The sequence below is a fragment of the Abrus precatorius genome, unplaced genomic scaffold (assembly GCF_003935025.1).
Source record: "Abrus precatorius isolate BTA unplaced genomic scaffold, Abrus_2018 Scaffold10, whole genome shotgun sequence".
Classification (NCBI taxonomy): Eukaryota; Viridiplantae; Streptophyta; class Magnoliopsida; order Fabales; family Fabaceae; genus Abrus; species Abrus precatorius.
The window spans coordinates 9,200,318-9,216,691 of record NW_020874292.1 but is presented as its reverse complement, the minus strand read 5'-3'; the positions used below and the strand labels follow the sequence as shown (position 1 = coordinate 9,216,691).

Here is a 16,374-nt window from a genome sequence, read left to right as displayed (position 1 = left end):
ATGAAAAATTACTAGGCAAGTGCAAACTCTTATTAGCATAAATCATTCTAAGTACATCATTAGATAAATGGCCGAATCTGTAGTGCCATTTGGTTACAATAGTAGTCGTATCATTATTATTACTAACAGTTGCAACAGTAGGATATCAAGAAGGCAAGAAAAAACTAGAAGACTTATTGGTTAGACTTTTAAGAATGTTGAGGCCATTTAGGATGCTACCTTTGCCAATCACCCTTGAATTTTGGTGATCCTGTATGGTAAAAGAAGAATGATAAAAAAAGAATCATCTTCCTAGTAAACTGAGTTAGGGAATTTACAAATATAAAATTTACTTTAAAGTCAAGTATAAACAAGACTTTGTAAAGAATGACATTGTTACTCAATTTAACAGTGTCAATGGCTTTTACTTCAACAACACTTCTAGTGGGAAAGTTGATAGACGATTGTTGAGTCGCTATCAAAACAATTAAGTTTTTTAAAGATTTTGTAGTATAGAGTCAAACCTAGGTTGATTCATGGAGACACATTCTCAGTCAGATTCAATTTTAGGTTTTCTTTTAAAAAATGCAAATAAGGATTTTGGTGTTTTGAAAATTGCAATTAATCAAATTAAATTACAAACAGAATTAAAGTGAGTAAAAAAAATAAATTAAAAAACATCAATTCACAGAATACTAATTGTGTGTAACTCTGACTATCACAGTATCTAAAGATTTAAATTCACATTTGAACAATCACCAAATTCAATTATTAATTCAATCGAACAACCTAATTAAATAGAGTTACGAATTAAATCAAATAATCATTTAGCCTAATTTGTATTAATTAGCAAATTAGAGCATTAATCGAGTCCTAATTTGAAATCTAACAACAAAAAAGTCAATAACGATCGCAATAAACAATTCTGAGATTAGAGAGAAAAAGAAAACAAACTCGGAGCAATTAGTACATAACTTAAGTCAGAATTACAATGTTTGGATTCTACAGATTGAACGAGAGGTTTAGTCTTCTATCAAAACGCTTAACCCACGCAAGAATGAGATAAGTACAAGAGAGTTCGAGAAAAAGTAAAAATAAGGATTCTTATTTCGGCCAAATCTCAAAAGCTCAAAGTGTCTAATCATCTCCTCTAATTCAAAACCTTATTAATCTATTTATAGGTTCTGATTAGGGTAAATTAAGTGGCCAAAATGTGGGCTTCAATAATATCTAAAAGCCCAAATACAATTATTAAATAACAAGGGTCTAAATGCAATCCCGCAACAATATTCAGCAAATCTATCTCAACTTAAAAAAATCATAAAAAATAAAAAAACAATTCCAAATCCAACGATCCATATATGCATTTTGAAGCCCTGGTGTGTAAAATCTAATGCAACTGAAATCAGGCAAAAATGATATCTATAAAAAAAAAGATGGTCAAAAGAGTAGTTAGAGGTCAAAATAATCGAAAATACAAAATTAAAGCATTTATTTGTAATAGGCTCAATTTATTCAAATAAGTAGAAAATGGTAAAAACTATAAAAATAAAGCATATAAAAGTGTTTATTAATCAACATAAAACATTAAATATAAACATAAAATATGTTACATCAAAGGTAAACAAATTAATTTTCTAAATTGCTATAGCAGACAAAATTATCTATAGAACATGTAATATGTGTAGTAGCCCCAAAGTCTACTATCCAGATTGAAGAATTTCCTTTGTTTGGATATGTAGTGAAGGCCAAGTTCTTGAAAAAAGAAAAACTCAACTCACCATTTTTTGGTGAGTTTCAAGAGTTATACTACTGTGATGTTCTAACAGGTGCTACCTGACTTTGAAGAAGGTTTAGGAGTTGATCATATTGAGCCTTTATCAACTAGATTAGGCTATCTCCTGTGTTGGAGTTGACCATATTACTTGTGTTGGAAGCATTTGAATCAGTGACTTGATTTACATTGGGAGTGGATTTCTTGTAACCCGTAGGGTATCCATGCTTCTTATAGCATTTATTTTTTGTATGGCCAAGCATTTTACAGTAACTGCATTTAGGTCTTTCCTTCTTGTTTGAACCAGATTGTTGAGACTTGGAGTTGGATGGAGGAACAGCAAAAGCAATTTGTGATGATTGCTGTGTGGGAATGTCAACTTCCTATCTTTTTTCTTCTTGAACCACAAGGAAAAAAAACTTGACTTATTGAAGGAATAAGATCCATTAGCAAGATCTGGCCACTAATCTAAGAATAGTTTTCATTGAGACCTATTAATACCATATCAAGGTTCCTTCAATGGTGAAGGTGATAAACAAGGAGTAGAAAGAAAGTAAAGATGATTAAGGAGAAATAGAGAAAGATACTGAATGAAATATTACTCATGGATCGTAAAGGAAAAAAATACAAAGCTATACATAACCTAAGGAAAATAACAAAACAAAAAAAAAACTAATGTACATAGGCTAACGACTAAACAGATTTAAAACTAACAAATAACAAATAAGAAACTAATTAACAGTTTAAATAAAAATAAAAAATAATAAAAAGACAATGGTATATTGTAATATGTCATGCTTGTTACGTGAGATACTAGCTTCAAATGTGGCAAAATATTTGACAAGTTAGTATTATCTTAGGTCAAAATACATTTTTTTAGTGTCATCTTTCTTTTAAGAATATTCGACGAGTTAATGTTATCTAAAATCAAAATATTATTTTTTAAAGAGAATTTTGAAGATGGTAGAAGAAGTTGAATTGTATGAGGTAGAAACACTTACTTTATTATTCCTTTGAACCTATATTTCTATTTTTCATCACCATTATGTATGAGGTAGAAATACTTACTCTAATCATGCTTAGTTTTACCTTTAATAATAAGAATATAAACTCTTTTCTCGTAACAATAAAAGTAAAAGAATTAAAAAATTGAAAACTTTGTACGTTAATTAATTCTAATTTTTTAATTTTTCATCATTACATCTAAGACTGAAGTATTTTACTACTTGACCTCAAATAACACTAGCTCGTTGAAAATTCTTAAGAGAAAGATAAGTGCAAGATGTTATCTAAATCAAGAATATTAACTTAAGAGATAATAATAAAGTTTATTTTCAAAAATTTAAAAATTTATGGGACTAAAAATAAAACAAAAATTTGATAAGAACTAATTATTTATTTAAGTTTTGTCACATTTGAAGTTATCATCTAATATGACATGATTGGTATAATGTAGAACATTATTTGCTTTGTCATCACTTAATGACTCTCAATTAATGATAAGAACTATTTAAAAATAATTTTTTGGTAAGATTAAATTCAACAAAAAAAATTTATAAGGACTAATTTTAGAAAAAGGATATATTTTTAGGGACTGTTTATTTATTTAAGCCAAATTCTTATGATAATGTTTAACTTGTTTTAAAGTTTGAAAACAATTAGCACATGTGGGTTATTACTAATAAAAAAAATATTAGCTATTTGGATAAAATAAATACAATATATAATTTCATTGAATTATTTTTCGTTCATGTTGATATTAACTAAAAAAAAGGAAGTTCTTTTGTTATAAACTTGATTTCAATTTTGAAAATCTCAACATGCTTAAACGATTGACCTTAACTTTTGTTAATGGTCATTGCAAAAGAAAAACAATTAAAAATTGTCTTCTTTGAAACTTAAAAGGTATCCTATTATTTGAAGGAATCAAAGATAATTTTGGTACAAATACTATTTGATTAGCATTATTTTGGAAACTAATCTTTGGTTAAAGGATATAAGCTCCTATATGAGTACTTATTAATATGGTTCCATTGCACATTCCAGAAGATTGATTTATGTTTCTTAATATCATAATAGGAACACCAATCTTCAACTTCAACTTATGATTTAGAAGACCAGATGATTTAATAGTATTGGAGATTTTTTTAGTATGAATATTATTAGGCCTGTCAAAATCAGGATCACTCTTATATGTGGAATCAAAACTGAGATATTTTTTTTTTTTTGGTTTTGATGGCATTAACAACAACATGTAATCATTTATCATGTTAACAATCTCATTACTTGGTGCTAGTATAGTACGATCCAAAAAAAATTGAAGGATGTATCATGTTTTTAAAAAAAAAATGGATATGTTGATTGCACAATAGAAGTAATTGAATCACCAGTTTCCTTTATAAGTAGATCATTTGAAAATTTTAAAATAATTAGCAACCTCTGAATCATAACATCCAATTTGAAATCTTATGTTTTTTGAGTTTTGACACTTCACAATATTGCGACATATAAGAACTAATACAAACATATATTATGTCTTGTCTCTTTCTTTTTGGGATTACTGGTAAAATTTGACTAAAATCTCCATTATATACACTAATTTTCTCCCAAATGACTTGTTTAGTATGTCATGATTAGAGAATCTTAAAATATTTATAAATTTTTATATATAGACTTAAGAATATTTACGACACATTGCAACTTTGTCCCATATTATCAAATTTGATCTAATGATCAACTCTGCTAAGTAACTTCTCTGTTGATGTTGCACATGGAGTCCTCATTCGCATTGATGAGAATGACAAATTTTAAATGAGCAATTTTGGCTCCAAGTATTAATGAAGCAACAATTCTAACAATTCTACTCGATGCAACATGAGAACAATTTCTCCTTTAGATTGAATGGCTACAAATATGATTTTCCAAATAAAAGTGTTAGCAATACCACCATAACCATAAAGGAAAAAAAAACTCCTCCAACTTTTTTAGAAATAACTAATATAATTTTGTCATAAATACTTCTTTGTTCATATGTAAATTTAGACAATATATGAATTTATTCAATAGTCAATGCATCCCTATCTTAATTTATTTCATTAAGAATAAGTCTATTTTGTATTTTTAAAATAATTGTCATGTCCAGTTAGGGCATGGTTGTGAAGTTACCCAAACTCATATTATTACTTTATAGCAAGTTATCAATTTCCCTAAGTGTAAAATTCTTCACCTGTTCTTCTGTGAGGACTAAATCTACAACATTAAAATAGAAAAAATAAATTGAATGAAACTCTTGTTGCAAAAGTTCTTTATAATAGAAAAAAAATTAATGTCTTAAATTTAAAAATTAATAACAACTTTCACGCAAAGAGGTACTCTCTGTCTGTGTAGTATATCATCACTTAGATATAGTCAGGTTTTGTCCCAAAAAAATTTTGGAATGGTAAGCTCGTGTAATAACTGATAAGTCTATATTTTAGGGGTTTATATCTTTTATTTTTGTATGTTTGACCCTTATTTAATAAAGATATTGCACTGATTTATTTATTATTTGTTATAATTAAGCATAAAGAAGTTATCAGTGTGTTATTAATGTTTTTTTTTTTTTTTGCAGTTGAATAAAATTAGATAGAAAGTAAAGTTACATTCAACAAGAAACATAACCTTACTTCACAGCCAACTTGAGAGTGCTTTGTGACCATGCATAGTTGTGCTAGAAGGTATGCATGGTTGTGTTTAGCTTTTAGTGCAACTAATAATTAAGTGATTTTTAAGGGCCTATTAGAGTGAATATGAAATTGAATTGAGTTTCAAATTCAAAATTTGGATTTTGAATATTGAATTTGAATCTAAAATTTAAATTTGATAATAGAAAATTATATCTTTCTCTATTAATAAGCCATCTTTGTTAGAGATAAAACATGTTTTTAGGAGACCAAATCATGATCTTTTGTGAATTTTTTACTCTATATAAAGAGGCTTCATACACTTGAAAAAGACACATTTTCTTTCAGACTTTTTGCTTGGCCAACTTGTAATGACTTTGAGAGTCATTTAGGAGTAAAAATCATTGGTAAAGACATATAATATCTTTCCATGATCTGAGCAAGTGATTGAGTGCACATCTTGAAGACAAGAATTCTTCTCATCTCTTTCTCCTTAGGATTCGTTTAGTTTGTGTTTTCTTTTTAAATGACTAAGAGTTTCTTTACAATTTTTTCTTTTATTTATTTCATTATAAGTAGCTAAATTCCTAGTTAGGATTATGGTGGATCCTTTGCTCACCTTATGAGATTTTAATGTTTAATGACAATTACAATTTTCTTTTCTTGATTGATTTTTATCCTAGTAAGTTTACATTTGTGTGTTAAGAATTGACCACTCTTAATATATCATAATTGATTATTTTGTAGGTGATCATACTACATTTAGTTAATAGATCTATAAGATAAAATAAGATAAAAAATTAAGTGAATCAAACTTAATTTTTCTCTTTCAATCGTTATTAAATTACAAAAAAAAAACTCAAATTCTTTATGATTTCTTGTTCTTTTTGCCTTGCATGACCATTGGAGATAATAACTTAGTATCACACCCAAGTGGTCGCAACGGTACGATGAAAACGTGTTTAAGAAAAATATTTTTTAAGAATAAAAAATATTTTCTAAAAAATCAGAGGAGTTACTATAAAAGTTTATTTCAGAAAATCTTAGAAAAACTTTTAAAATAATATGATCTTTGAAATAAAAAAAATGAGTTCAACAGTCATTTACATATAAAAAAGGTATTAACACCTTATAACATCCATTTAAATAACGATTAACTTAAATTATTTGTGTAAATTTATTTTAATTTTAAAAAGTATTTATTTAACTCCTAAACAATAATTATTATTATTTTTTAAAGAAGATAAAATATTTATTGAAATGTTAATTGATATCTTAAAAAATTAAAAATTATTTTGAAAGTCATTTTAACTTGACGAGTCCAGTTCCCGCTCCTACTATCCCCAAATACAATAGAGAACTTAAAGTCACATAGTTTTATTATAAAAATTTTAAAGTTAGTTGATTAAAAATAAAATTTAGTAAAAGAAAGTTTATTTTAAAATTAAAATTATTTTTATAAGATTATAATGTTTAGGATACAAGATAACGCAGTTATACATGTATTCTACAAGAAACAATACGGAGAGTGAAGAAAGATCACACAACTATATTACAAATCTTTAAAAAATATTTTTATTTGTAAATAAAATATTTGAATGTATATTTAAATGATAATTCATGTTAAAAGAGAATTTTAAGATAGCGTAAGCCATACATAAATTTCTTATAATTTATTGTACAATCAAAGGTAATGTAAATCACATATTGATGTTGCAAGAATTTGTATAATAAAAATAAAGAAAGGATTAGCTATTTAATTTATCAAAATTAGAAATATAACTTAAGAAAAATTAAAATATGAAATTAATTTTATTTAATACAAGAAATAAATATATTTAAATTAATTAAAGAAAATAGTTATTTAATAAAAAGATTAAAACTTCATTTGATAAATTTGTATTGTATAAGACTTAAGGTAATGTTGGTACACGAATGTCTTAATGATATAAAGTGTATAAAGTAGAGCGTTATACAATAATATTATAAATTGTTGCATTAATATGATGAAAATATTCTAAATAATAGATTTTAATAAAAAAAATATAATTGATTAATTTTAGAAATCAAATAAAATTTTTAATATATTGATAGTGTATAAAACCTAAGGTATCATTTGTAACGTCCCGAATTTTGTAATATTAATTATTGATAATTATATAAATCTAAATGTATATTCACGTGTGTATTTTTAGATATATGTTGTGAATATGTATATATATGTAGATGGGTGTATGCATGACTGGTTGGACTGAAATAGGCTATGTGTCTAAGTGCAGAGCGTGATACTGGGCTGTTCTCGCTATAGCGAGAGGGCCCTGGGAGGAAGGATCAGACTTGTCGCCTTTTCGCTACGGCAAGAGACGTCTCGCTGTAGCAAGAAAGCGACAGTTTATGGTGCATTTCTAGGTGTAGTCTTGCTGTAGTGAGAGGATCTCGCTGTAGCCTAAAGGATTTAATTGCCTTCGAAATTCCTTTGATCCTCTCGTTCCTAAAGCCCTATTCCACTGATTAATTGCCTTCAAAGTCGTTTGAGAGCTTGATTGAAGGTTGAATCCATGTGGGGAACGCTTGAAGGTGAGTTTTAATGGTTAACGTTCCGTTTCTCATCCCTATTTCTTTATTTCTTGGTTTCTTGGAGTTCTTCCATGTGTTTAAGGCCAAAATCCATGAGGGAGAACATTTCTTGGTGGATTTAGTGTGTAGGTCTTCAATTCAAGGTAAGGGGAGACTCTACCCTATCTCAATGTATTGTAATTCTTGTATATTTCAATGAAAATAATGCAATATAGCTGAAATAGAGAGTAGGTATTGTGTGTTTGATAGAAATTGGTATGCAATGTGATGTGTGCTGGAATAGTTAGGCCCGTGAGGGTGATTGTGTGTGATAGAATGTCATTGATTGGTGGATTAATGATATTGTGAATGAATGAAGGTTATGTGCCATATATTGTGGATAAAATGTGGGCTATGTGTCGTGTAATATGAATTGAATATAGGTTGTGTGCCATGTGCAAGCATGAATATGCGTGTGTCAATGAAATGTATGTGAATGGGGTGTGTAGCGCCGTTGTAATGTGTTGTGGATGGTTCAGCGATACACTGGGGGTGTGGGAGATGAGGACAGTAGAAATACCTTGGGGAAGAGGGAGTGGTGGTGACACCGACTGTGGAACGGGTGCATCACAGGCCACACACTCTCTTCCTGACTAGACCTCTGACCACTATCCTTGCTGAGTGACTCGTGACTGCCCACGTGGTATCCGTGAGGCAGGGGTAACCGACGACCATTCATGGTGTAAATCTGTGATCACAGTGCTATAGTGAATGTGGCTGTTGTGCGTATGCACGAGTTTGTGTGTTGTGCTTGTGAATGTGAAATGTTGCTTGTGATTGTGTTTGTTTAATGTATTGGAAATATTCTAGTGGTGAGACTCTACGTTTATTGTGTGTTTTTGGGTAGTGTAGAGTACTCGCCCTTACATTTATTTTTCAGGTAATCAAGACGATCAGCACCTTATTCAGTGAAGGGATGGATGGATTGCTATAGGACTTAGTTTTTATTTTAAAAATTTGTTGTAACTAAACTAGTCTTGTAGCAGTCATTTGATATTAATTTGTAACACTTCTCTTATTTTGAAGTATTTTATGAAAATTGGTTATTTGAATTTGTGAAATTCTTATTAAATTGAAATTAAATTTAAGATGTTACATCATTAGTACACATAGGTTTTGACAATTTATAGCGCATAAAAATAGAATTGTTACACATTAGCATTATAAATTGTTACAATAATTAAATAATTTCAATTTAAATTGATCAATTAATAAGTTAGTATTTAGAAGAGGAACACATCTTGATTAATTATTAAAATAATTATCTAATTAATTAAAGACAACATATAATAAATTAATATTGTATAAGTCAAGGTAATATAAGTATATCAATATATAATACATGACAATAGAGAAATTATATGTTAACATTATAAATTAATGCAATTATCATTTATTCATTGATCATAAAATAAATTAAAAATATAGTTTATCCACATAACAAATAGAAACAAAACATGAGTATAAAATCAAATTACATTCTAAATTTATATAAAATAGCAAAGAAAAATAATGCTAAAAGAACAAACATCCAAAAATAATAATGAAATAGATACAAGTAAAAATCTAAGAATTATAAAACAATAAAAAAATTATTTTATTTTATTTATTTTCTATTTGATTTTGATTAAAAGAAACATATAATTTATAAGTGAAAATAGAAATTAAATAAAATATAAAAATAAATATTAATATTACAAAAATAAAATAAATAAAGTAAAGTAAATTTAAAAATATAAAAAGAAAAATAATAAAAGATGAGATAATTTCATTAAAATAAATTAAAGATAGCTAAATAAAATAATAAATAAAATTGGAAAGAAAAAGAAAATAAAACAATTTGAAATTTATTTATTATTAAAAAACTTTTGAACCTAAAATGTTTTGTTTTAAAAAATGAGCTATCTGAGCCTAAGACCTAAAATAAAAAAAAATTAATAATAATAAGAAGAAATCTATCTAATATATAATATAATAATGATAAAAAAAAAAGAAAAAAAAAGAGAAAGGCGCCGAAAGTAAAATTTGGAATTGAATGTCGAGGTACAGGTATTCAGGCCTCTCGATACGACTGTGGTCACTTCAATTCTTTATTTTAATAATAATAATAATATATTACTTAAAAAAAAGATATTAAAAAATATGAAATTTTATGAAGCAGTTCCGTTGGTAACTCTAGATTTATATTACTTAGTCTCTATTTAACTGTTCATTTTACAAGAGTTGACCAAGTTTCAGAATATAATTAGGGCAAAATGAGTTTCATATGCAAAGTAATTTATTTAGATATTGTAATAATATTGATTAAATTTTTATTTAAAATTAATCATAATATGTAATTATTTTAAATATTAATTTTGAAACTTATATATCTTAAAAAATTATACTGTAGATAATGATTCAAAATATATGTACAACTTTTAGTAATTATTATTTATATCAAATTTAGCTTTACTCTAAGTATAAATTTTAAATTTGTTCATTTTTATTGGTTCAGATTATGTACATAAAGAAAAAAAATTTTAAAATTATTTATATCTTTCACTTGTTTTAGACAAATTGTATTATATTGTATATTTGAATTATGAAATTATCTAAAATTAGTTAAGATGTTGCACCATTTGTAGCAATTATATTATCAAATTCAGCATTAGTATTTTGTGATTTATCAATGTTTTCCAATCTTACATTTGCTTATGAAGTTTTAATATCCTCAATTTTAATAAAAATAAAAGGGATAAAAACTCATTTTATGTCTATCATGTTACGGAGAAAAAATTTCAATATAAAAAATAATAACTTTTTGATACTTAATAGTTTACTAACTTTAACCATTATCTATAGACAGTAAAAAATTGAAATATGATAAAAGAAATACGAAAAGAATGACATTGCTATTCACAACCAAATTTGATTTTAGTAAGTTATTATAATTCTTTTGGTAAAAATATTTTCCAAGTTTAATTTTTATTTGTGGATGAATTAAAATAATTTACCTATTATCAAAATTGTTGATTTCAATTCAGTCAATAATAGTGCTATGACTTCCTCTAAACTCATTTGTTGACACATAAATTTTGCTAAGTGACAGTTATAATAATTTAGAAATTAAAATAGTAAGAGTATTCACATAAATTACTTATAGAAATATTAGGCAAAGTACTAGGCTCGTTATTTTAAAAAAGTTGTTGATCATCTTTTAATGCATAATGTTCTGCATATTATTATAAATGATTAAGTTCGTGTTAAAAATAGACATGTTAACGCATATATGCTTATTTATAACATGATACCTTCAGAAGATATATTGTATGCATTTTTTTTCCTATGATAGCATAATTATTTGCTGTTGAGTTGAGTTATACTATTATGTTTTGCGACATTTATGGTCTCACTAACATTATTCTTTGTTATTAAATGTTTTTTTGTCATTTCCTTTCTTTACTGTAAGAGAACCTCTATTCCTTCTTTTAGATAAGGACTCAACAGCATATATAAACATGAAGTGTGTAAAAATATAACTTGTAATAACACAATTTTCTCAGTTGAATCCCCGAGTCGCAGTTCTGTGCCATAGTTTATCAAATTATTCATGAAACCATTAATTAAATATCTATTATCTTGCTGACCAATGGTGTTTCCAGAGATGGATCATAAGTCATCCGCCATTCCCTTTTCGTTACTGTTAGCCGCACCCAACAACAAACAAACTGAAACAAGTCGCAGTGCTTCAGCCTTCACAGAAAAGGGGGCACGCACCAATAATCCTCTTGTACAACAACATAGATACTTTGTTTTACCAATAATCATTACAGGAACACGAACCCTCTTGGAAATGATGGAAACGGTTCCGATCCCTAACTATAATTTTTCTATTATACACCTTGGATATTATCTTTGTGGCGTTGTGGCAGTCAATACAAATTCTAAGGTTTTTTGATATCCTAATGGTAACCCCAGGTTGAGTTTTGATAAGACCAAACGCAATAGCCAGCTTCTCACTATGGTGAGATACAGAAATTACTTTATCTTCCTCCTCTGCATCTATTCTTGCCACTGCAGTGTCTGGTTCATACCCAGCTAACTTAATTCTCTTAATCATCTCTTCAGTTGCTCTATATATCTCTTCTGCGTGAGAATGCTCATCATCCTCAGAAAAGAACTCATGAACCACCCCTCCCAATTCAATCAAGCTACAACCAGGTGACTTCTTAATCCCCATTTCTCTCATCTTACACCTCACTCTCAAAGCATCCTTGTTTCTCCCCACCAAGGCATAAATGTTGGAAAGTAAAATGTAGTCTCCACTGTGAGCTGGCTCCAGTTGAATTATCCGTCTAAATGATTCTTCACCAACCACAACATTCTTATGTGCCCTACAAGAACCCAACAGTGTTCTCCAAATCACTACATTTGGCTCAATAGGCATGTTCTTAACAAACTGAAGCGCTTCATCGATCAACCCAGCTCGACCAAGAACATCAACCATACAACCATAGTGCGGCATCTCGGGTTCAATTCCAAAATCCCTGCTCATACTGAGGAAAAGAGCCCGTCCTTCCTCAACCAAACCCACATGACTACAAGCTGAAAGCGCAGCAACAAAAGTAACATCATTCGGTTCAACGTTCGCCTCCTTCATCAAACGAAAGAACTCCAGAGCCCTTGCTCCCCGTCCATTACTAGCAAGCCCGTGAATCATCGCAGTCCAAGAATACACATTTTTCATCGGCAATTTCTCAAACACCTCAACCGCACTCTCTATAGACCCACATTTAGCATAGAAATCAATAAGTGCAGTCCCAAGAGTAACAGTAAGCCTCAGCTTCTTCCTCTTCACAAAAAAATGAACCCATTTTCCCATTTCCACAGCTCCAAGAACCCCACAACAATAAAGCACGCTAACCAACGTAGCTTCAGTAGGATCCACCTTAGCCCTTTGCATCTCACTAAACAAACCAAGAGCCTCACTGCACCTATTCGCTTGACTATACCCAGATATCATAGCACTCCAAGCAACAACATCTCTACATTCCAATTCATCAAACAACACCTTAGCCTTATCAACTTGACCACACTTGGCAAACATGTCAATCATCGAAGTCATCAAAGTAAGGTTCCCTTTTAACCCATTAGCTTCAACATATTCCCCAATCCACTTTCCCAGCTCCAAATTGGCCAACCTACCACACGCCGTCAAAACCGTAACCAGAGTAACCTCGTCAAACCCCACGTCATCACGGTCAACACACGGTTCTCGCATCCTAACAAACAACTCAACAACCTCGTCCCAGTAACCGTTTTTGGCGTAACCAGCCATCATGGAGTTCCAAGCAAAGCGGTCTTTGACGGCGATTTGGTCAAAGACGCGGCGCGCGAGGTCGAGGGAGGAACAGGCGGCGTACATGTAGAGGAGGGTGTTAAGGACGAAAGGGGTGGAGAGGAAACCGCGCTTGACGGCGTGAGCGTGGAGCTGCTGGCCTTGGGAAAGCGAGGTTAGTTTGGAACAGGCTTTGAAGAGTGCGGAGAAGGTGAATGGGTCGGGGGGTACGAGGTTGTTGGACATGTGTTGGAAGAAGAGAAGGGCTTGGCGAGGGGAGTGGTGAAGAGTGAGGGCTCTGATGATGACGTTGTAAGCAGAGGAGTGTGGGTGAGGGGTGGAGTGGAAGATTGAGAGGGCGTAGTCGATGGCGTTGGGAATGATGATTGCGGCGGATTCCAGGAGGTTTTCGGTGATGGAGGGCTTTAGGATGAGGCCCGTTTTTATGAGGTGGGCGTGGATTTGTTTAAGGTCCTTTCGGCTCTTGCATTGTTCCAGAATCACTCTTTTCGGCTTTTCTCCCAACTGGGGAATGCTTGTTGTTTGGGAGGGAACCGCAGTTCCCCACGCCATCGCCGCTGCTCCCATTGCGTTTCCTCACTGCCTCTGTTTTCCCATTGTGTCCTGTGACGTAATGGGACTATATTACCGTCTCTGGGAATTTCATCTTACCCAAACTTTAATACGCCATCGTTGCTATCCATTTTTCCAGGGGATTCAAGGAACTTATTTTAGTTATTTAAATTAGTCTTTTGCTAACTTCTTCTTTAGAGCTCATTTTAAACATTTATAAAAATAATTTTAAATTATAAGGACTTATCATTTTAGTTTTTATTTTAAAATTTTAATTTTAATTTCTAAGTTTCTAAAATAATATATATTTTATTTTAAAAAATCACTTTATTAGGTTTCATTATTTTAAAGTTTCACCAAAATAGTTTTCAAATTAATCCACCATAAATACAAACTATCAGTCACATTAGCATCTAGAAAAGTCAACTATAGTTTCAGTAAAGAAAACATTAATATGAAATATTAAGTGGTAAGTGAAATGCACACATGGTCTTAATGTTGAGTCATGTAGCTAGAGGATCATCTCGGAACCCCGACATCTCTTTGGCAAATCGCGTCCTTTTTACCGGAGAACATCTTTGCTTTGGTGCAACTAAAAGGAGGGAAGGGAGGGTTTGGGCTGTTGCTGCATGGGGCAGGGACAAAGGCAAGGAAAAAGAAGACAGACAATTTTTATGCATGTAGAGGTTGGAGGAGTGAAGGCTTGAGTAGACGATACAAGAGTTTCTGAACAAGCAAATGAAGAAGGATGTTTGTGATGGCAATACTCACAAATACGTTGCTATAATATTGGGATGAATTTGAATGTTGTAACAGGCGAAGCCGGCGCGGGAAAGGAGAATGAAGAATCAGAATTAGTTAGTTATAGCAGTTGGACACGTGGCACCATATCCGAAAAAAGTGGAGTTAAGGAGAACCAATAAGCAGAGAAAGAAAAATGTGTATTTAACTAATTTTGTGTCATGAGAAGGGAGTTGGTTAAAGATTGATGTATCCTCTCTCTGCTATTCTTTCTTCCCTGCACTTTTCTTGAGGTTCAGATTCTATTTTGTATTTAGTTTGTTCTTGAATTGATAATTGACTGATTTCGTGTAATTGTTCATTGAGAATTCATTATCATTCAAGTTGTTCCTTGTAATTGTGTTGTTTCTATTCAAATACATAAATTCAGAATTCAATTGTTTCAGATGTTGAGTTGTTAACTTATTCGTTAAGGAGGCCAAGTGGAGGAAGAAGCAGAGGGGAATCAAGATTAGACTTAAAACACCCTTGTCATGTTACAAAATCATTGTTAAGGGTTGCCACATGAAACACCCTAGTCACCTTATACAAAATCATTAGCTGCAGGGTCATACACACTACTTACACAACATGTGTCAAGGGCCTGTCAGCTGTCCAGCCTATAAACCATGGTTACAGAAATTTCATAAATAAAATTTAAAGTTCAGATCCAGAAGAACATGGTTATAAATAATCAATAGGTATATTGTTACGGAACCAAATGAAGGTGATGTGCCAGAAGTATTTTTATGATGTCTAGACTTTTGCGCTCTTTCTCTTGCATTTCTTTCTGTTCTGGCTCTAGTTCATCTTCCTCCTCTCCTACCAAAACCAATCTTTTTAATGATCAGGAGAAACATCCTCATAAAATCACACCCAAATATAACCTCTTCAACGAAGAATATCGATTCAAAGAGATCAACCAGAGTATGGATGACTGGACCATCCCAGTCATTCCTCAAGATACATTATATGTTCCTGAAGATCAATCTAAAAAAAATAGTTCTGATTACATTATCAAGACTGTTGAGAATAATATCCTTTTAAGTAAAGGTATAGGAGAAGAATTTCATCTCCTATCTAAATTCTCTCTCAATGATCACAAAAGAAAATACAAATACCTTCACATAGGATGTGTTCAGGTAGCAATCAAACCTCTGATAGACATAGGCATCGATGTTGTTGTCTTAATATGTTTTAGAGATATCCGTCACAATAAGTTTGATGATTCTCTTATAAGAACAGTTGAAACTAGTCTCAATCAAGGTCCGATCTATTTTAATTGTTTTCCTAATAAGACGGTGAGTCTTATGGATGAACACATCCTAGACTCTTTGTTTCTCAACATTTGCTTTCATGGGCTAGATATGAAAGAGGGATCTATTCCCGCAACTCTTATTTATAGGATTCAGTATAAGGTCATGAACTCTTGTGCTTCTAGAGTCCTTGTTAAACCACAAAGAGGTGAGACTACTTTGTTTATCACTGATATGACGAAAGCCAACGTCTCTCTTCCTAGAATCATCAAGTGGGATGAGGTTACTCTCCCAGAAAAATGGGTTATGGATAAAGCCTCACCCAGTATTCCCCGACCTGCTCCTCAAATACAAGATATTTCGCAGGATAATTCTGGAAAGGTTGAAATAACCTTCGATAGGAGAAACTCTTTC

General features: G+C 30.7%; 1 protein-coding gene across 1 annotated transcript; it reads right to left on the bottom strand.

The window, feature by feature from the left end:
- Window positions 1–11,827: 11,827 nt before the first annotated feature.
- Window positions 11,828–13,924, bottom strand: LOC113851050 (pentatricopeptide repeat-containing protein At2g29760, chloroplastic-like). The gene has a single exon (XM_027481542.1). The coding sequence runs from the start codon at window positions 13,922–13,924 to the stop codon at window positions 11,828–11,830; it is 2,097 nt and encodes a 698-aa protein (XP_027337343.1).
- Between the last annotated feature and the right edge of the window lie 2,450 nt (window positions 13,925–16,374).